The 21,075-nt window shown below is 32.8% G+C and overlaps 1 protein-coding gene across 8 annotated transcripts in view; it reads left to right on the top strand.

The window, feature by feature from the left end:
• The window catches only part of NEK1 (NIMA related kinase 1), a 152,125-nt gene that overhangs the window by 13,925 nt on the left and 117,125 nt on the right, over positions 1-21,075 (top strand). For all 8 annotated transcript variants that reach the window (XM_031941991.1, XM_031941987.1, XM_031941993.1 and 5 more), the window contains exons 3-9: positions 252-400; positions 483-579; positions 9,044-9,141; positions 9,771-9,854; positions 16,978-17,045; positions 17,485-17,571; positions 20,057-20,111. In XM_031941991.1, coding sequence (XP_031797851.1) covers positions 284-400; positions 483-579; positions 9,044-9,141; positions 9,771-9,854; positions 16,978-17,045; positions 17,485-17,571; positions 20,057-20,111 — 606 coding nt within the window. In that variant the 5' untranslated portion in view covers positions 252-283. The remainder of the gene's footprint in view (positions 1-251; positions 401-482; positions 580-9,043; positions 9,142-9,770; positions 9,855-16,977; positions 17,046-17,484; positions 17,572-20,056; positions 20,112-21,075) is intronic.

Below are 21,075 nucleotides of genomic sequence, written 5' to 3'. Positions count from 1 at the left end.
AATACAAGTTAAGGAGATAGAGCAGTAGCATTTGAGATCAGAAGGCATTTTGGCATATCAGAAGGTATATAAAAGGTGAAGCTTGAGGTAAAACTTGATGAAATAAGGTCTAGAGATAGAAGATGGCATGCTGTATGTGAGGAGCAGAGAGGAGATTACTTGACTATAAGCAAAGATTTACTGTTTCTTTTAAATTTTATAACATTTAAACAGATTTTTTACTTAAGTTAATGATATCTTTTTCTGTTTAGCACATGTATAAGGATGCCTTAGAAAAAGAACGATGGATAAATACTGTAAACTTCAAAAGATTGGGGAAGGATCCTTTGGAAAAGCCATTCTTGTTAAATCTAAGGAAGACTGTAAACAATATGTTATCAAGGAAATTAACATCTCAAGGGTGAGCCAATTTTCATTCTCTTTTTGGTACTACTTTTTCATTTTCCTAATAGTTATTTTTTAAATCTGATTTTCTTTTTCAGATGTCCAATAAAGAAAGAAAAGAATCAAGGAAAGAAGTTGAAGTGTTGGCAAATATGAAGCATCCAAATATTGTCCTATATAGGGAATCATTTGAAGGTCAGATACAATTTGTAAAAGAGTTTATAAAAACTCATCAAGTAAATGATAATCTCTGTATAATTTAGTTGTGACTATAGTTTCATTACTCTGTAGGAATAAAGTATATCATTATAATGTCAAGATTACGAGAAGCCTGGTAGCCAGATTGTTTTTTTTTTGATATTATCCCTATCCCTACTTAGTTCCATACTGACTGAGTTCTATGTTGGTAATTTGTGGAAGGAACCTATCATGCTGGTGAAAATAAAATATTTACTTAAATTATTCCCCTTAAAGTCCTGTTAAGGATCTTCTCTGAAAGAAAGTTCTAAGCGTATGAAAAAAGACCAACCTATCTACATTCATTGGTATGCTTGTATCTGAAATGACAGGATTTAAGTACATGGAGAATCTTCTTGACAGGGTTTAAAATGTTGTAGAGATAGTATTAGAAAAATTTAGCCAGAGATTGTGGAATTTCTCCTCTGCCTATCTTTAATAACGAGGCTAGATAACTTTGTATTAATAGTAAATTTTTTTTAAAACTTGAAGAAAAACTGTACCACATAGTAGAGGAAAAATGAATAAGCAGAAAAAGCAATCGATGTCAAAAGAATATTAAAGAATTAGGAATGCCCAACTAATGAACTCGGAAGAAGAGAATGATTCCACAGTGTAGATAATCAGACTCAAAATCACAATTTAAAAAAAATTTCACATATACTCTCTGACCTACACACAAACACAGACTATGAATTAGTATGTACACAAAACAGAAAAGGAGGATTGCTTATGAAACCACTAATTTCCATTTTATATGTTAACTTTCAAAATTATAACTGCTTGTTTATGGTTCCTTCTGAATTTCTTTCTATTGATTTCTTTGCATTTAAAAATTGGTTTCCATGCCTCTCTTTCTACTTTTCTCTTTCTTTTTTTTTTGCACTACTGTTGATACCTACAATTGGTCCCCACCCAACAAACAATACCAATCATAAGCAAAGCTGTTATTCAGTCTTTTTTTAAAAAATTATGCCCAACTCTACATGACCCCATTTGGGGTTTTCTTTGCAGATTTCCCGGAGTGGTTTGCCATTTCCTTCTCCAGCTCATTTTACAGATGAGGAAAACTGAGGCAGACAAGATTAAGTGACTTGTCCAGGATAACACAGTAAGTGTCTGAGGCCAGATATGAACAGGAAGAGGAGTCTTCCTGACCCCAGGCCCAGCACTCTACACATTGTACCACCTAGTTGCCCTAATCAAGCAAAACAAATCCAAAGAGTGGCTCTGTCCAAAAATGTCTATCTCTTCTGTAACTTGAGTCTGTCTCTTCTATGTCAAGAGGTAGATAAATCTGTTCCAATATTAGTACTCTGAGATGGGGCCGATCATTCCTTTGATCAGAATTCTGTAAGTTTATTTTTAAAATGTTGTTGGCATTATATAAAGTGAATATAAAATAGCATTTGTTCCTTTTTTGGCCAGAAACCCTAAGATCTTTTTGTCCCAGATTAAAAAAAATTTTTTTGACTAAGTAAAAAAGGACATTTTGTACCTCATTTCCTACTTAGCCTTATCACCGAATAGGTGTTGCTTCAATCACATTGAAACCTTGGGAAAGACCTTAACTTAAAAAAAACCAAGGTGTCTCCCCTTGCTTCTGAGGCCATCTCTAGTTGTCCTGATTTATATCTTGCCACTAGACTTAGATGGCTCCAGAGGAGAAAGTGAGGCAGGTGACTTTGCATATCCTCTTTCATTTAAATCTAATTCACTTGAAAGTCATGGCATTACCTTCCTGATGTTATGGTCCTTTTTTGAGAATGAAGGACAAATAACATATATAAATTGTCCTGGTCTCAACTTTATTTTAACTCTGTACAGTTTTCTCTGGGTTCTCTGAATATCTCATATAATTTCTCATTTCATAATAATAATCCTTTTCATTCATACGCTCCCAATTCATGGGCATCATCTTAGTTTCCAGTTCCTAACCTTCCGTTCTGTCTCTACCACATCCCCTATTCTCCTCTCCTTCCCATCTTCAATCAGGAAATTTGTTTTGCTTGCAACTGACTATCTCCTCACACTTGTATTAGTGCTGCTTCTTAACTCTAGCCCCTTCCCCTTCTATCTTTTCTGTTTCCAATTGGGTCTTCATGGGAAATCAGTTTTTTACCTTTGAATCCCTTCTTTCATTTGTTAAGTAGTTACTCACCCCTAGGCTTTAAAGGTCTTTTATTATTTTTTTATATTGTTCATGTCTTCTTTCATTTATTCACCTCTTATTTTCTGGATTGGGGCTATGTGCCAAGGCCAGGCTGTGGTCCAGCTGTATTTTGGATGGTGTGATAGGCCCCCCTAGTTTGACCTTGGTCACGTGGGTTCTTACACTTACTTCCACTTCTGATGTACATAGTACATCTACAGTGGTAAATTCCCTTGAATCTTTGAAGTGCAGAGCTCTGACTCTTTAGGGCCCTCTTGTGTCTCAGGACAGAGTTCAAGAAATCTCTGAGCCCTTAGTACTGGGTTGTCCCAGTCTAAGTACTATTGCATCCATACTGACTGTTATTACTCCTATTTTGTTTTTGAGTACCATTCTGTAGGTTTCTGACCACTCTAGGGCTTTCTCAGGGAAGCACCCCATTTTTGTTGCTTTTGGATATAGAATCCTATAGATTTAATGTCATTAGCTCTGTTTTGACCATGATAGGAAATTTATTTGCTTACACCGATGCAGGCTTTTTTTTGTGTGTGTATGAAGTCATGTTATGTAGTAATTTATCACTGGATTTCTTAATTATTGTTAGGTCTTGTGCAATTTTTAGTTTTTTGCTGGAAGAGGTATATGAGAGCTGAGCTAAGCTGAACCAAATTGCCTGCTTCCATTTGGCAACCATCTTGCCCCAGAACTGTATTTAATGACTTTTTGAAATGCTGTCTTGTATCATACATAGGATAATCAGAATATCTCTTATGAAACAAGAAGAGATCTATATTATAGTAATTATGGCAGAAATTGAATTGTACTTTGAAAAAGTCACACAGCAGAGTGGCAGTAAAGTCTGCATTGGTGTTTAAAATTCTTTATATCTACATGAATGCTGTTTGCTAGAGGACAGCCTTCTGTTTGTATGAAAACATGGTTCATTAATAAAGTCTGATGTCGCAAGCTATAGATACCAATACCTGGATAAATTTATGTTTATCAAAGTTACATATGATTAATTTGGGAAGGAAAAAATCTGAATGGTCTTGAACATTGGGCTGAATTAAATCAGGTGAAATATAATAGTTGTAAATGTCACATATTTGGGTTCAAAAATCAACTTTACAGGTATAAGATAGTAGGTAAGGAGCATGAGTACTTAATGGAACTGGATCTATTCCAGTGAACTTAGGTTATATCCTTTACTTACTATATGCCCAGCCTTGGGCATTCTATCCAAAGAATTTATTCCCACCCAAACCTGAGTAGAAGGTTGGGTGGATGTGATCGAGATTGAGAATTAATCTAGTCTCATTATTAGTAATATCTTTCAAGAAAATGAATTTTGAAATAAGGTCTATAAAAAAGGGAGGAACTTTGCATCTCCCCAAATCATTGGTTATTAATGATAATTTTCCTCATCCAGAGGACAGAACTAGAAGTATGGGTAGAACTTGATGAAAGTTGCAATGAGTGGATTGTCAGAAATTATTTTCTTACTATCTTGCCTTTGGAACTGGTGTGTTGCCTATCACTAATGGTCTTCAAAGGCTAGGTTCAGTATCAAGTATGTTGTAGAAGACATTTTAAAAAGTTTTTATTTTCTGTTTCTTACATCACCATAGTATCCAGTGTATCTATCCCACTACCCCTCTCAGAGAGTCATCCTATGTAACAAATAGTATATTTTTAGAGAAGCAAAAAAGATAGCACAACTATTTGATAGACTGGAAAAGTCAGAAAATATGTAGTATATAAGTAACATTTATGTACCTCCCAGCTCCATAAAGGGATAATTTGAGTATATCTTCTTGCATTCATGTGAGTCCTGTTTGATCTTTATAATTGTGCTACATTTACTTTGTGTCCTTCTTTCCATTTTAATTGTTGTACTTACTGGATATATTATTTTCTTTGCTCTACTTGCTTCATTATGTATGTGTTTATATAGAATATTTCAAGCTTCTCTGTAGTCATCACATACATCATTTCTTATAGCATAGTAGTATTCTATTACATTCATGTACCACAATTTATTTAGTCAATTGAGGATCATCCACTTAAGTTCTAATTCTTAGCTATGACAAAAAGTGCTGCTATAAGCATTTTGAATTATATGGGAATTTTTTTTTTCTTATTGATGACTTTCTTGATATATAAGTCCAGTAATGGAATCAAAGAACATAGACATTTTAGTCACTTTATTTGCATAATTCCATATTCCCTTCCATAATGGTTGTATCATTTCACAGCTCCACCAACAATATATTAGTGTGTCTCTTTTCCACAATCTCTCCAGTAGTGATTGTTGGTATTTTTTAGGTGTGAGATAAAATTTTTATTTATTTATTTTTTATAATAACTTTTTATTGACAGAACCCATGCCAGGGTAATTTTTTACAATATTATCCCTTGTACTCACTTCTGTTCCGATTTTTCCCCCACTCTCCCTCCACAAGATGAAATTCAAGGTTGTTTTGATTTGCTTTTTTCTTATTAGCAATTTGTTCATATGCATTTCTTTTATTAGTAATTTAGAGCATTTTTCATGTGGTTGTGCATACCTTACAATGCTTGTGGGATACATTCATATTCAAATTAAGCCAGATAGTTTCTTTTTTCCTTCAGTCCAACTTTTATTGTTGCACTACACAAATTATCAAAAATTGAGAAAGAAAATTTTTTATCCAATTATTTTGAAATAAATATAGTCTGTTTTTAAAAAAATAACTTTCATATTTAATTAAGTTTGGGATTTTTTCGCACTAAGGTAAGAATTAGAACCTATTCATATTGTTTTTAAATTTTTAGTATTTTTTTCTAATTACATGTAAAAACAATTTTTTTTCTCAGTAGTATTTTATTTTTTCAAATATATTGTCAAATATTTTTCAAATGTAAAGTTAGTCTTCAATATTCATTTTGTGTTCCAAATTATTCTCCCTCCTACTCTCATCATCTTTCCCCAAGAAAGGTAATTGGATGTATATGTGCTATTCTTTTAAATACATTTTCATATTTGTCATGTTGTACAAGAAAAATCAGTATTAAAAAAACAAGGTGAAAATACTATGCTTCACTCTATATTCATTCACCAATAGTTCTCTCTCTCTCTCTGGATGTGATTAATTTTTTCCATTCCAAATCTCTTGGAATTGCTTTGAATCACCATATTGTCAAGAAGGGCCAAGTCCATTACATTTGATTATTACATAATCTTCTTGTTACTGTGTATAATATTCTGCTCATTTCACTCAGCATCAGTTCACATAGGTCTTTTTTGAAATCAGCCTGCTCATCATTTCTTATAGAACAAAAATATTCCATAACATTCATATATCATTAATCTATTCAGCCATTCTCCAATTGATGGACATCCTCTCAATTTCCAGTTCCTTGCCACTACAAAAAGAACTGCTTAGACATTTTTACACAAATGCGTCCTTTTCCTTTTTTTTTGTTATCTCTTTGGAATACAGACCCAGTAGTGAGGCTGCTGGATCAAAGGATTTGCACAGTGTTATAGCCCTTTAGGCATGGTTCCATATTTTGTGTTCCAAATTGCTCTCCAGAATGGTTGGATTATTTCACAACTTTGCGAACAATCTATTAGCGTTCCAGTTTTCCCATATCCCCTTCAGTTGTCATTGTCTCTAAAAACAATTTTAAATCATTGTTTTTTATAATTTAAAATTCCATATTCTTTCCTACCCATTTCCCTTCCCCCATATTTGAGAAGACAGTTTTATAAAAGTTATACATTTGTAATCATGTAAAATATTTCCATATTAATCATGTTGTGAAAGAAAATACAGACTAAAAAGAAAACAAGAAAAATAAAGTAAAATGACAATATAGTTTGATCTGCATTCAGATTTCATCAATTCTTTAGAAGTGAAGAACATTTTTCATCATAGGTCCTTTAGAATTATCTTGGATTTTTTTATTGTTGAGAATAGCTAAGTCATTCATAATTGATTATTGCATAACATTCTGTTACTACATACAGTGTTCTCCTGATTTTGCTTACTTTGCATTAGGTCATGTAAGTCTTTCCAGTTTTTTTTGAAAGCATCCTACTCATCATTTTCTATAACAAAATAGTCTTCCATCACAGTCATATATAAACTTATTCAGCCATTCCTCAGTTAATGGGCAACCCCTCAATTTCCGATTCTTTGCCACTACAATAAAAACTGATATAAATATTTGTGTTGTGTATTTTATAGTACTTCTTTTTCTCTTTTTTAAAAAAATTTCTTTGGAATACAGACCTTAAACTACCTAGCTTTTGAAATTCTCCCCAACTCTTAATATTTTGTGAAATGGAACTTTTTTTAGTGAGACACAATCAATTATTATTATTATTTTTTAAGTAAAGTTTTTTTATTTTCAAAACATATACATGGATAATTTTTCAACATTGAACCTTGCAAAATCTTGTGTTCCAATTTACCCCTTCTTCTCTCCCCTAGATGGCAAGTAATCCAATATATGTTAAACATGATACAAATATGTTAAATCCAATATATGCATACATGTTTATACGATTATCTTGCTGCATCAGAAAAATCAGATCAAAAAGAAAAAATGAGAAAGAAAATAAAGTGCAAGCAAACAATAACAAAAAGAGTGAAAGTACTATGTTGTGATCCACACTCAGTTCCCATAATCCTCTCTCTGGGTGTAGATAGCTCTCTTTACCACAATTGGAATTAGCCTGAATCATCTTGTGATACAATCAATTACTACTCTAGCTTAAGATCTTGCTTTTGTTTTCTGTATTTTTCTTTAAATATTTATTTTTTCCCTCATATCGGTAATGTGGAGATTTTCTTTTAACTGTGATTTCAGCTGTATAGTAAAGTCCAAAAGTATTAAGTGCTATATGCTAGGCATTGTCTCATACCACAAAGAAAGTCAGACAACAATCCCTTCTTTCCAAAAAAATCACAGTTTTAATAGAAAGCTGCCAATAAGGACTTTGCCAAAGTACTCTTTGAGAACTACTCAGAGGTTGTGAGAGCATCACTGCCTTTGCTAGGGTTACATGGTAGGCAGACACAGGACTGGACCTAAACTGTTCTGACTCCCAGGCCTGTAGCTCATCCAGTAGACCAATCCAAGTCTTAACAGAAATTTTATTATTCAAATAAAATACTGCTTAATGAATATCACAGTTTAAGCAGAAGACAAAAAAAAAAAAAATTGTACTTATTTCTTTGCCACATTTAGTAAATGACAGATTAATTTTTTAAAATTCAGATTTTTTTCTGATCTCTCATCCAGTAATCCTAATTATCTGGAACAGATCGTGTAACCACAAATGAAAAAGAACCTTAGAGCAACCAGCATGTTATCACAAAATCCATAGGTGACATGATGTGTTTTAACAATTGATGAGCTTATTTACTCTTTCATTGTGCGTGATTGATTTGAGATTAGTTAACTTCTGTGCCAAGACCCAGGAATCTAGAAGGAATTGGGAGTGAGAAAATGAAACTACTAAATGACAATATTAATTAGGATTAATAGTTTCAGCAAGTAGGAGGGCAGGAAATTTTATTTCTTTTCAAAAAGCCTAAAAGCCTGGGGCAACTTTGTGTTGAAACTAGTTCTTTTCACCTCACTAGCATCCAAAGGTATCACTACATCACAGCAAAGTATGAAAACTAATCTTTGTAATGCTATTAAGTCATCAAGAAAAGATTAAATAGCCTACATTATACACTCTTCAAAATATTAGAGAAGGATATAATCCTACTTATTTATGGTCTCTTAGAAACACAAATATATGTAAATATTAAAATTAATATATAAAATAAAGTTTGATATATCAACCATGTTTGACAATATGCAGCATTTCCATATCTTTAGTCTCTTACCTGTCTACTGATACCTGAAACAAAATTAAACAAAATTCTATTGTCTTTTAGTATTTTTCAGTATATCTGTGTATAGGTAGAAATTTATATATACACATATTCTAAAATTTCATGAGATAGTCTTCCAAAGCATATTTAATCATTTATCATTGTTCAGTTATCAATAATAGAATCTTTTTTGTCAAGATAAATATTAGAACATACCAGACAGTATGAATATAGGTATATCTCCAGAGCTTGATACTGTACCTCAATTCTGTTGTCTTATTAAGTCTAGCACTTAATTTTTACATAACTTTCTTTGAGTAAAGATACATCTACTTGGTATTCTTTTTTTCCCTTAAATCTCAACAAGTGAATATTTGTTGTTTATATTTTGTAGAAAGTGGCTCTCTCTACATAGTAATGGATTATTGTGAAGGAGGGGATTTATATAAACGAATAAATGCCCAGAAAGGTGTGTTGTTTCCAGAAGATCAGGTAACTTTATGTAGATGAATTGTCAAGAACATTCTAAATTTTCCATTACCAATACTTAAGATAATATTTCTTGGACAATCTGGTGTCACAATTATATAATATCCTATATTTTTTTAAATTAAGTATTTTAACCTAATTGTGTGTGTGGATGGTAATTTTCTTGAGACAGTAGGTTTATAGCTAAGGAAAAGGAGAGTCCCAGAGGTAGACAGAGTAAACTTATAGAAGAGATGGATTAGATCTTCCAGAGGATCTTACCTTGTTGACTAGATACTGAAGAAAAGTTGAGGCCTCATGACTACAGAATTTTCAACTTAAAAAACAAACCCAGAGTCCTTAAAAGAAACATAAGCAATTAACGTGCTAATTGTAAATCAGTTACTAATTTTGCTAAGAGGGGAGGCTACACCAACTTTTAAAAATTGTTACTTTAAAAGAGCAATGTGTCACTTGTTGACTGCCTGTTGTCTAGTTACTCATTGGTAGCCATTTTTACAGTTGAAAAGTAATCCTAATCTAGAAATATTTGATGAAATGAAACCAAAAAATTCTTAATCAAAGTGTAATGCTTTATGGTAAAATGTGAACAGTTTTTCAAAGTGAATCCATTTGATTGTTTTTTGGTTTAGATCATGGACTGGTTTGTGCAGATTTGTTTAGCGCTGAAACATGTGCATGACAGAAAAATTCTTCATCGAGATATAAAGTCACAGGTATGTTGATATATTCTGCCTCTGAGACAAGTAATTTTTAAACAAAATTATGCTAAATTGTAAACTAGCATAGATTCCCAGGCTTTGCACATATGCAAAGCCTTTAGAATTCTCTAATACACATTTGAAAAATAAACTATGACTTTGAAAACAAGAAAATTGTTTCCATAAGGAATTTTCTGCTTTTAAGATGGACTGTTAATCAGAATTTCAGATGATAAAGATAGTTCACATGCAACTGTTAAGTGATTACTTATTACCATTGACCATATCACAAGAAAACAGTAAGATTGACAAGATGATGATTCTGGTTGATAGTCATTAGAAAACTTTTTCAGCATTTCCACCTCCTCTTCTTTTTGCCGTCCTCATCTTTACTGTTTTCTGTCTAAATTCACTTTTGAGGCTGCCTCTTTTTGTCAATTTTCTTTTACATCTTCCTCCTTCAATTAGCAGGACAAAAGACTCATATTTTAACAAATATTTTCCATTTTTAAAAAATATCTTCTTTCCTTCATTACATTACTCATTATTTACATGAAGTTCATTTTGGTTTGTGCTTAGTAAACTTTATATAGTTTTCCTCCTCATAGTTGATGGCACTTGTGAAAAGGATTATTCAGTAACCACTCTACCTCTTTGTTTATTCTAGAATATTTGCTTTCTCTTCACATATGGCAGCCATAAATTGAGATTTATGTGGACTAGATCTAGACCAGAGTAGATCATTCTGAACCCAACCTTCATTCACTTGCATATTAACATTTGTTACTCTAAAAGAGTAACAAATTTTTTTTTTATGATTTTTTATGTTTTCAGGTGAAGGTACTTATATTCTATCAAATCATTAATTCTTTTTTTTTTTTTTAATAGCTTTTTATTGACAGAACCCATGCCAGGGTAATTTTTTACATTATCCCTTGCACTCACTTCTGTTCCGATTTTCCCCCTCCCTCCCTTCATCCCTTTCCCCAGATGGCAAGCAGTCACTATACATATTACATGTCACAGTATATCTTAGATACAGAAGGTAGAAATAACCCAGGAAGAAAAACAAAAATGCAAACAGTTTACATTCAATTCCCAGTGTTCTTTCTTTGGGTGTAGCTGCTTCTGTCCATCATTGATCAATTGAAATTGAGTTAGATTTTCCTTTGTCAAAGAAATCCACTTCCATCAGAATACATCCTCATACAGTATCGTTGTTGAAGTATATAATGATTTCCTGGTTCTGCTCATTTCACTTAACATCAGTTCATGTAAGTCTCTCCAGGCCTCTCTGTATTCATCCTGCTGGTCATTTCTTACAGAACAATAATATTCCATAATATTCATATGCCACAATTTATGCAACCATTCTCCAATTGATGGACATCCATTCATTTTCCAGTTTGTAGCCACTACAAACAGGGCTGCCACAAACATTTTGGCACATACAGGTCCCTTTCCCTTCTTTAGTATCTCTTTGGGGTATAAGCCCAGTAGTAGCACTGCTGGATCAAAGGGTATGCACAGTTTGATAACTTTGTGGGCATAATTCCAGATCGCTCTCCAGAATGGTTGGATTCGTTCACAACTCCACCAACAATGCATCAGTGTCCCAGTTTTCCCACATCCCCTCCAACATTCATCATTATTTTTTCTTGTCATCTTAGCCAATCTGACAGGTGTGTCGTGGTATCTCAGAGTTGTCTTAATTTGCATTTCTCTGATCAGTAGTGATTTGGAACACTTTCATATGAGTGAAAGTAGTTTCAATTTCATCATCTGAAAATTGTCTGTTCATATCCTTTGACCATTTATCAATTGGAGAATGGCTTGTAAATCATTAATTCTTAATTTTTTTGTGTATCATAGATTTTTGGCATTCTGGTGAATCTTGTGGACCCCTTCTCAGAATATTTTAAAAATTCATAATTAAAGGAAATGCAAATTTTCAGTTAGAAGCTAGTGAAAATAGATGATTTTTCCCTCCTCCAAGTTTATAGATCCCCAGAAATATTTCCACAGATCCCAGGTTAAAAAGATCTTGGGACAAACCCACTTTCTTGACTTTCCTTTTTCTTTTGAATTCTATTGAATATTTTTCTGTTGAAATTTCTTCCATTTTCCAAGTTATTGAGTTTGAGACCTAGAAGTCATCTTCAATTTCATTTTGACTCATTCCTCATATCCAGTCCATTTCCAAGTCTTATATATCCTGCCTCTATTACATCTCTCCTTTTCATCCTTTTCTCTTTAGTTTCACTATAACTATCATGATTTAGGCTCTCAGTCATTTGATTGTTTTTCTCAATTTAATTTCCTTGCCAATTCACCCTCCACACGGTTGCCAAAATGTTTCTTAAACATGATCTGACCGTGTTGTTTCTTTTCCAAGTAGCTTCATTACCTCCTGTTGCCTCTAAAACTAAAATACACATTCTGTCTTTGGATTTTAAAGTCCCTCACTATCTTGACCCCCTACTTTTACTAAGTTTATTACATGTGTTTCCCCTTTCCATAATTTTTTCTAGCCCAAGTGGACTAATTGCTGTATCTCTAACTTTATACAATCTGTCTTCCAGATTTGGACTGTGTTCCCTTCATATCCATCTCCATCTCTGTCTAGCTCATTTATAAAACCTAGCTCAGTTGCCATCTTATGGAAGAGCCCTTTCCTGATTCCTTAATTGTTAGTTTTTCTCCTCCATCAAAACATCGTATTTGTATGTATATGCATAGATATTTATGTAATGGATGTGTATTTTATGTGTATGTATACATATATACACGTGTATATATACATATGCATTATATGGAAGGAGATCATTTGCTTATCTGTGTATTTTTTTTTATAATTTCTTTTTTTTTTTTAATTTATTTAAAATTTTTTATTATAGCTTTTTATTTACAAGTTATATGCATGGGTAATTTTACAACATTGACAATTGCCAAACCTTTTGTTCCAATTTTTCCCCTCCTTCCCCGATCCCTCCCCCCAATGGCAGGTTGACTAATACATGTTAAATATGTTAAAGTATAAATTACAGTATAAGTATTCACGTCCTAACAGTTATTTTGCTATACAAAAAGAATTGGACTTTGAAATAGTGTACAATTAGCCTGTGAAGGAAATCAAAAATGCAGGCGGACAAAAATAGAGGGATTGGGAATTCTATGTAATGGTTCATAGTCATCTCCCAGAGTTCTTTCACTGGGTGTAGCTGGTTCAATTCATTACTCATGCTATGTTTTCTAATAAAATGTGAAGTTCTTGAGGGCAGGAAATACTTCATTTTAATCTTTGAATTTCTCGTGCTTAGCACAGTGTCTGGCATATCATAGGTATTTAATAATTGATTATTGAATTCAATTATTGAATCATTTGTATTCTAAAAATTCAGATTCTTTGATTTTTCTCATCTGATTGCATTTAGGTAAGTATTTAAAATGAGTTAGTTTTTTAACGTTTGTGACCCTAGTAATATAAAAATATCTTCCGAGGGGAACCAGTGCAATATACTTTAAATGACATCCTTGTGTAAACAGAGAACAGAAAGAAAGCAAATTTTTTTAACATACCTAAAGCACTAGGACAATGAATAAATATTCAGTTTAAGAGCTATGTGCTTTTATGCTTGGCTTATTCTTCTACATTGCAACTACTTTAAAATATTTCCTACCTAGGAAACAAAGGCCTGTAGGTAAATTGGTATTTCTCTGAGTGAAAACTTTAGTAGGATTCCCTAGGAATTAATATAAGTATTTTATTTAACATTTTTACATATGATCTAGGTAACAAAATGCACAGATAGGAGTATGATGCCATATTATAGAAAGAGTGCTCAATTTGGAATGAGGACTGGGTTCCTCAGCCCTGGCTTTGCTACTTAGCATCTCTGTAACTTAGTGACTCAATTTCTCTGATATCTCCATTGTCTTTTGTAAAATGAGAGGTTTATACAAAGTAATTTCTAATCATAGCTCTCTTGAGTTCTAAGTTTCTGTAGTTGTACATATAAATTCTCTGTAAATGATACTAAGCCTTTTCAAAACAAATGCCAACAGAGTGGTAAAGCTAAATGGGAAGATAGGAGCATGAAATACCTGTGTTTGGAGCACTTTCAGAAGCCTTCTAGTTTAGTCTACTTTCTTATTTGTGAATTTCCTACATGTTGCATCACTCACATGTAGTCCATTGGCATCTGCTTGAATACATTTAGTGAGGGGAAACCCATTTCTTATGGGCTTAATTAATTACAAGGTTCTTTCAACAGCTTTCATTCTTATTATAAAATTTGTTGCCATCAAGCTTTTATCTAGTGTCCTACTTCTCTACTCTTCTTCTAAACAGATTAAATCTCTGGATATTTGGAAATACTCACCTTAAAAATTCTCTTCTCTTGTCTAAACAGTGAAAATATTATTACTGTTTTCTGTGTTGTAAACATAAGCCTTCCAGAAACTGTTTTTATTAAATTTATTGTTAAGCATTGTTATATAGTAGGTGTTGGTTTAGATATTTCTTCATCCAAATCTTTTTTGAAGTCTCAAATTATAAGATTTTTGAACAAGGAATATTTCACATTCAGGATTAATCAAGACCCTAGAATTTAGGGAACAGTTCGATTAACTGCTTCATTGACAAGAACAATCTTTGTAACTTGAAATCCACTCTGGGGAGAATCATCATTTTTGACTACTCTCTTCAAGGATTTTCCTTTCCAGCTGATCAATAAATTAGCTAAAGTAACCAAAGAGACCTCTTTCTTTTCATAAGTTGATCATTATCCTAATACATTCAAGTTCATTCTTCTTTGGACACCACTCTATTACTTCCAGGGAGTTCTTCCTAAGCTGATCAGAAAGAGAAGAATGGAACATTATTTCAGAATTGATATTAAAGGAAGACTAATAAAGATTTCTCTTTTAGCTTCATCCAAAGGTTGAGTCTAGAATACTTTAAAATGCTTTCTTAGCATAAAAGGGACAGGACAGGTTGAGCCACTTAGTGTGCTTCTTAACAGCAGGGCCCACACTTCTATAATGTTTTCTTTCTTTTCCTTTTCCTTTTTTTTTTTTTTTTTAAGATTTTCCCTCTCTTTTACAATTCCTTTACAAGCATTTATCTGTTTTGTTTCTTCCTCCTTCAATATTGAACAATAACAAACACAAAAGGAAAAAAAACTCCTAATAAAAATGCATTGTCCAACAAAATGTTACCTTGTTAACTACATCCAGTAATGTCTTAAGAGATGATTAGGATCTAAATAAGTCCTCTGAAATTATTTTATATGATTTGCTTTAATGGCTTTAATCTTCTGGAGTCATTTAAGTTTTTAAAATTCTACAACCAGAAAATGAACATTCTAGATTATAATAGAATCTCAGAGTTGGAAGGGATATCAGAAATCATTTAATTTAATCTGCACTTGAACAAGAATGCCCCCTAAGAAGCATGTTTCATATAATAGCCACCCATTTTTGTTTGAAGATCTTCAGGGAAGAGAAATCTGCTGTCTGCCAAAGAAATCTATTCTATTTCGAGATAACTTGAATTGTTAGGAAATCCTTTATAATAAAACATCTGCCTCATAGTTCGTTTTTCTGGGCCAAATAAAACAACCCATTTTCTCATTTGTATTCCACTCCTCCAAATACTTAAAGATAGCCTTCATGTCCCTACTTCAAACTCAAAGGTTCTTCACTTAGTTGCCTAGCTCTGGATGCTCTATAACTAACCAATATCTTAAAACTGATGCCCTAAATTCTACATAATACTCCGGGATGGGTTACATCAAGATTATCATCTGTTTAGTCTTGTGTGTCTCAATGCAACTTAAAACCAAATTAGTTTGACTCAAAAGTTCTCATTCAGACAAACTGCCGTCTAGAAATACTTTACCATTTTATATTTCTGAATTTTTTCCCCCAATCCAGTCTAATGCATCAATTCTATAAAAAAATTAAAATAAACAAAAACTCCTTTAACTCCACCAGTTTCTTAAGCTATCAACTTATATTTAAACCTACTTATTAAAACTCCTACTTTCCTGCCTTTTACTCACTTCTCAATCTCTTACATTCTGTCTTCCAGTCTCACTTGAATCAAAATATCATTTCCAAAATTACCATGGTCTTTTAATTGCCAAATCTAATGGCCTCTCAGTTCTCATCCTTGATTTCTTTATATCATTTGGTAGTTAGTTACCCTTTCCTTGCAAACTTTTGGTGATAATACTCTCTCTTGTTTTTTATCATATCTTGGTGGAATAATTATCCATAGCAGACCCCTAATGTAAATATGCTTCCAAGTTGGTAGAGTCAAAGAGGTTTTCATTTCATAACGAAGAAGAATACAAATCAGATTTGGAAACTTTAGGGTTACTTTTTAATTATGTTTTAATTAATGAAGCAAATGATTTACTTTAGATATCTTTGTAAATGTTTTTAGTTACTGAAAATTAAAAATGTTAGTCAAAAGAAAGATTCTCTCTGGTTTAGCTCTATACCTGAATATTTATCAGGTTAATGGAGATTAATCCAGTTCTGTGATTTGATACAGCCTGGGAAACAGGGTAAGACCATTATGTTAAATATACTAGAAAAATGAAAATAGTCTTTGAGATATATTTCTCTGACAAGTACAATTCTATACTTGAGTCATAAGATTGAGTTCCTTTTTTTTTTTTTTTTTTTTTTTTTGCTGAAGCAATTGGGATTAAATGACTTGCCCAGGGTCACCTGGAAGTGTTAAGTGTCTGAGGTCGGATATGAACTGGGGTCCAGCACTCTTCACTACATCATCTAGCTGCCCCAAGTTCATTTTTTAAAATATAACAGTCCTTGCTTGCCATCTGGGGGAAGGGATGGAGGGAGGGAGGGGAAAAATCGGAACAGAAGTGAGTGCAAGGGATAATGTAAAAACTTACCCTGGCATGGGTTCTGTCAATAAAAAGTTATTTTAAATAAATAAATAAAAATTTCTGCTGCCATTAAAAAAATAATAATAAAACAGACTTACAAAGAAAAGTTGTTTAATCTTAATGATTAAGTAGCCCTTTAATTCTGTAGACTATAGATTTATCTAAAGATTTTTAAAATTGATATCTAATAGTACTTTTTTTCCCTTCTCTTCTAGAACATTTTTTTAACCAAAGATGGTACGGTACAACTGGGGGACTTTGGAATTGCTAGAGTTCTTAATAGGTAATATATTTGCTTTGAAATTACTTGAGGGTTTCAGTGGATATGTGATCCCATTGTGAATGATTGAAAACCATCTACCCCTTCTTGTTCTGTAAGATTCCTGTTAATGCTTATTTGTAGGCCTTCCACAGATTTGGAAGCTCCTATCATGATGAGAGTGTCAGGGCCAATTCTTCACCACACTTCTAGGCCTGCCTTTCTCCTGATTCTTTGTCTTCTGGATGCTACCTTTTTGGGAATTGATTGTGGTTCATAATAATAGGCTTCAGCTTGGGCATGCTCCTATGTGTGTCTCTCCATGGGCTTTTGGGTCATCCTTAATTTTTATTCTTTAGAAATTTGATGATACTTAAACATGAATGAAAGCTAATAGTTCATGTAATCATTTTAAGTGTCTTAAATATCTTATTACACTGATAATGTTCTCTTTTTATTCTAGTACCCTCGAGCTAGCTCGGACTTGCATAGGAACACCATACTATTTGTCACCTGAAATCTGTGAAAACAAACCTTATAATAATAAAAGGTAACTAAGCATGATGTGGATTTTAATTGAACTATCTTATACCATTTATTATTGCATTGGCATACAAGACCCTGCAAGATGCCTACCTGAGTAACTCTGCCATGGTATTTTATCTATTTGAGGGTATTGCATAGAAAGTGGAAATGAGAAAAATTCCATCACCATGAGCACCACTATAAAGAAGGCTTCTTACACAAAGCCACTTAAATAGTCTGATCAGTGATTCATGAAAACATGGTTTGTTTTAGTTTGCCTAACTGGACAAACAAGTACTTCTGTTCTTTCCTTGACCAAGGAAACCATCACTTCCCTAAAGCAAAGAACTTTTATTTGAGGAGCCAACATGGAGCTGTGACAGGAAATTTTTTGTCATAATTGTCTTATAGTACAGAGAAGCCTTTTCTTTAATTGTCAATTATCATTCAACACTTCTCATCCTTTCTGTGTCAAGCCACTTGATCAAAATCTCCTTTCACTCTCAAACTATCACCAAAACAAAAGATTTTAGGACCTGGGAAAAGTAAAAGAGTGACAATATGTATATGGCAGCTATTTACTTTTTGTGAGATGAGAGGTAATCAAGACAAGCCCAGTTTGATTTCATTCCTCAGTTCTGTAACTGGGAATATGGCTTCTAGCCCTTTAATTTGGTCAAAACTAGTACTGTAAAGAAACTATCAAAATGGAATCATTGTGAAGGGATTTGATTTGTAATTCTTGAATCAATAGCCTTTTAGTTGGTATCCCTTTTCCAGTTTTCTTTTTTCCTGATGCATTCTGCACAAAACTGTCAATTTGGTATTCTTAAAACACATATCTGTCATTCTACTGTCCAAAAAACTTTTGTGACTCCATATTGTAGTCTTTAATAAAAAAATCAACATTCTCAGCCTTACTTCCAAAACATAGTTATTTTATTAGATATTGTTGTTCTTTATGTATTCTGGATGCTAACCTAACTAGTCTACTAGCTATCCCCATACACAGCCCATCTCCTGCTTTTGCACAGGTGGCCAGCCCCGAATCTGGAATCTATTCTTTCTTTACTGCCTTGTAAGAATTCCTAGCTTTCTTAAAATAACACGGCTCAAGAGACTTTACTAATTTCTCCCCTTTCCTCTAAGCACTGGTACTCTCCTCCTTATTGAAATTGTTCTATATTGCTTTTATACATTCTCTGCATTTATTTATTTGTGTGCCCTTTTCTGTTGCTCAGTAGAATGTCATTTCTTTGTCTACCTGAACTACTTTATATTTCCTTTGTATCACAATTACTCGAATACTGTAGGTGCCTAATGTTTGTTAAATTAAGAGATGGCAGTTTTTCCTTTGCTCTTAAGCAAAGATATACACAGCAGGATACCTCTGAATTTTAATGTGATTTCTGCCACGATGACACAGTGTATGAGTCAAAACTTTTTTCATTGAATTTTATTTTTATAAATATTGTATCATAGCTAAAATTTAAAAATATATTATTAAATTTCAATTTTATGGTTTGATAAAGTAGCTTCAAAATTAATTGGCGTTTGGATTTAGGAATTTATAATGTGCTTTCTTGCAATGAGAAAGAAAACCATTGAGGCATAACAACCTGAGCATAGATTTTATTCTGTTCTATTTAAATCTGGCCCTGAGTAAAAATGGTCCTTATAATTAGGTTCAGAAGTTCTTAATATGTTTACACAGTAATATTTCACATGGCATTTGGAATTTTAAATAAAATTACCATTTTAAAAAATTTTAAATCTATTTGGCAGTTTTGGATTTTCTTCATTTTTTCTTCATAAAAACTACAATACTTGAAATTTAAGGTTCTTGCATTCAGTTCAACAAACATTATTAAATATATGTTATTATTGTTTGTCTTTGATTCTTGAAGAGGACCATGACATCAGGAAGGTGAAGTGAACTCAATTTAAGTGAGGGAAGGCTGTGCTAGATATTATAGATAGAGACAAAAAACAAACAGTTCCCTCCCTTCAAGGAGTTTCTCATTCTTCTGGAATGCTGTTTTGTTTTTACCATAATTTTTTTAAAATAAAATTTTACCACCTACATATTTTTAGGTTTACTTCAGAGCATGGATCTAGAATTGGAAAGCACCTTAGAGAGGTCATCAGTACACTCTTTTTTTTTTTTTTTTTCTTCAGTATAATATGCTGGAAAGTACTAATTTTGGCGATTCAGAAGTCCAGCTTTCAAATTTTGACTTTGCCACTTAGTAGCTGCTGCCATATGTCCTTAGCAAATTCATTTCACGTCTCTGGGCAACAGTTTTCTCATCTATTAAATAAGAAGATTAGGATAAACGACTGCTAGTACCTTTAAGCTCCAGATCTGTTACCTTTGATCCTAGATGGGTCCATGTATGCTTTAGTTCTGCTTTTGTAGGAACATAGGGATATATTTGTTATCTCAAAATTGGAAACTTGAAGTTTTTAAAACCTAATAGAAATACTGACTCTTGCTTTTTATTTTCTAGTGACATTTGGGCTTTAGGTTGTGTCTTATATGAGATGTGTACACTTAAACATGCAGTAAGTATGTCTTTTTTAATACTTCTAAGTTTATATCAAATTCAATTTAATTTTCAGGACTTTTGTCCTTTGGCATCTTTTAAATGTTGGCAGAGCACTGGTGATAATTTTTTTTTTTGTTGATCACATTTTTGGCATAAGTTTATTTTTTATTAGTCATTAGTATTAAATATACAGTTATCCCTTCTGTACTGAAACTTTCCCCTTCATGGTTTTGTTATATTGTGGATCAGCATAAGGAATTATATAGGAATTTTAAGGAAGTTTTATAGAAGCCACATGTGGTGACACATGAAGGCCAGCAGATGAGTCAGAAATGCGTAATACATATCGACCCAGATTTTAGAATACTGTAAACATTTCATAAAAGAAAAAGAAAAAATTCAGATATCATCTCTGGTATAAATGAAGGGCCAAAAAATTTTGTGCAGATTTTTCAGCTTGTGGGGGTACTATGCCTCTATAACCCCTATGATGTGGAAGGGATAACTAGTCTTTTTTCTAAATTTAAACTATATTTTTATTCTTGCTTTTAACAAATTCTTTAACAATAGATAGGGAGAAGGATAGGGCCTAATCTGTGATTTCTTTGGTCTAGGGAACTTGTTCTATCAATGCAGGTTCTAGAGCATTAGCAATTAAGTGAGTTGCAGAGGGTGGTGTCTGAAGTGGGACTTAAATGGACATTTCTTTTAGAACAATAATGTTTCATTACATTCATATATCATAACTTATATAGTCATTCCCCAATTAATACCCATTCCCTGAATTTTGAATTCCTTTAATTTTTTGCCACAGAAAGTGCTAATTCAAACACTTTTGCACATGTGTGTCCTTTTCCCTCTTCTATGCTCTCTTTGGGATATACACCCAGTAGTGATACTGCTGGACCAAAGGGTATGTGCAATTTATAGCCCTGTGGGAATAGTTCTAAATTGCTCTCCAGAATTCCTGAATCAATCCA

The sequence above is a fragment of the Sarcophilus harrisii genome, chromosome 6 (assembly GCF_902635505.1).
Source record: "Sarcophilus harrisii chromosome 6, mSarHar1.11, whole genome shotgun sequence".
In the NCBI taxonomy this organism is placed as follows: domain Eukaryota; kingdom Metazoa; phylum Chordata; class Mammalia; order Dasyuromorphia; family Dasyuridae; genus Sarcophilus; species Sarcophilus harrisii.
Note: the sequence above shows the minus strand (reverse complement) of the source record. Positions and strands in the feature narration are given on the sequence as shown.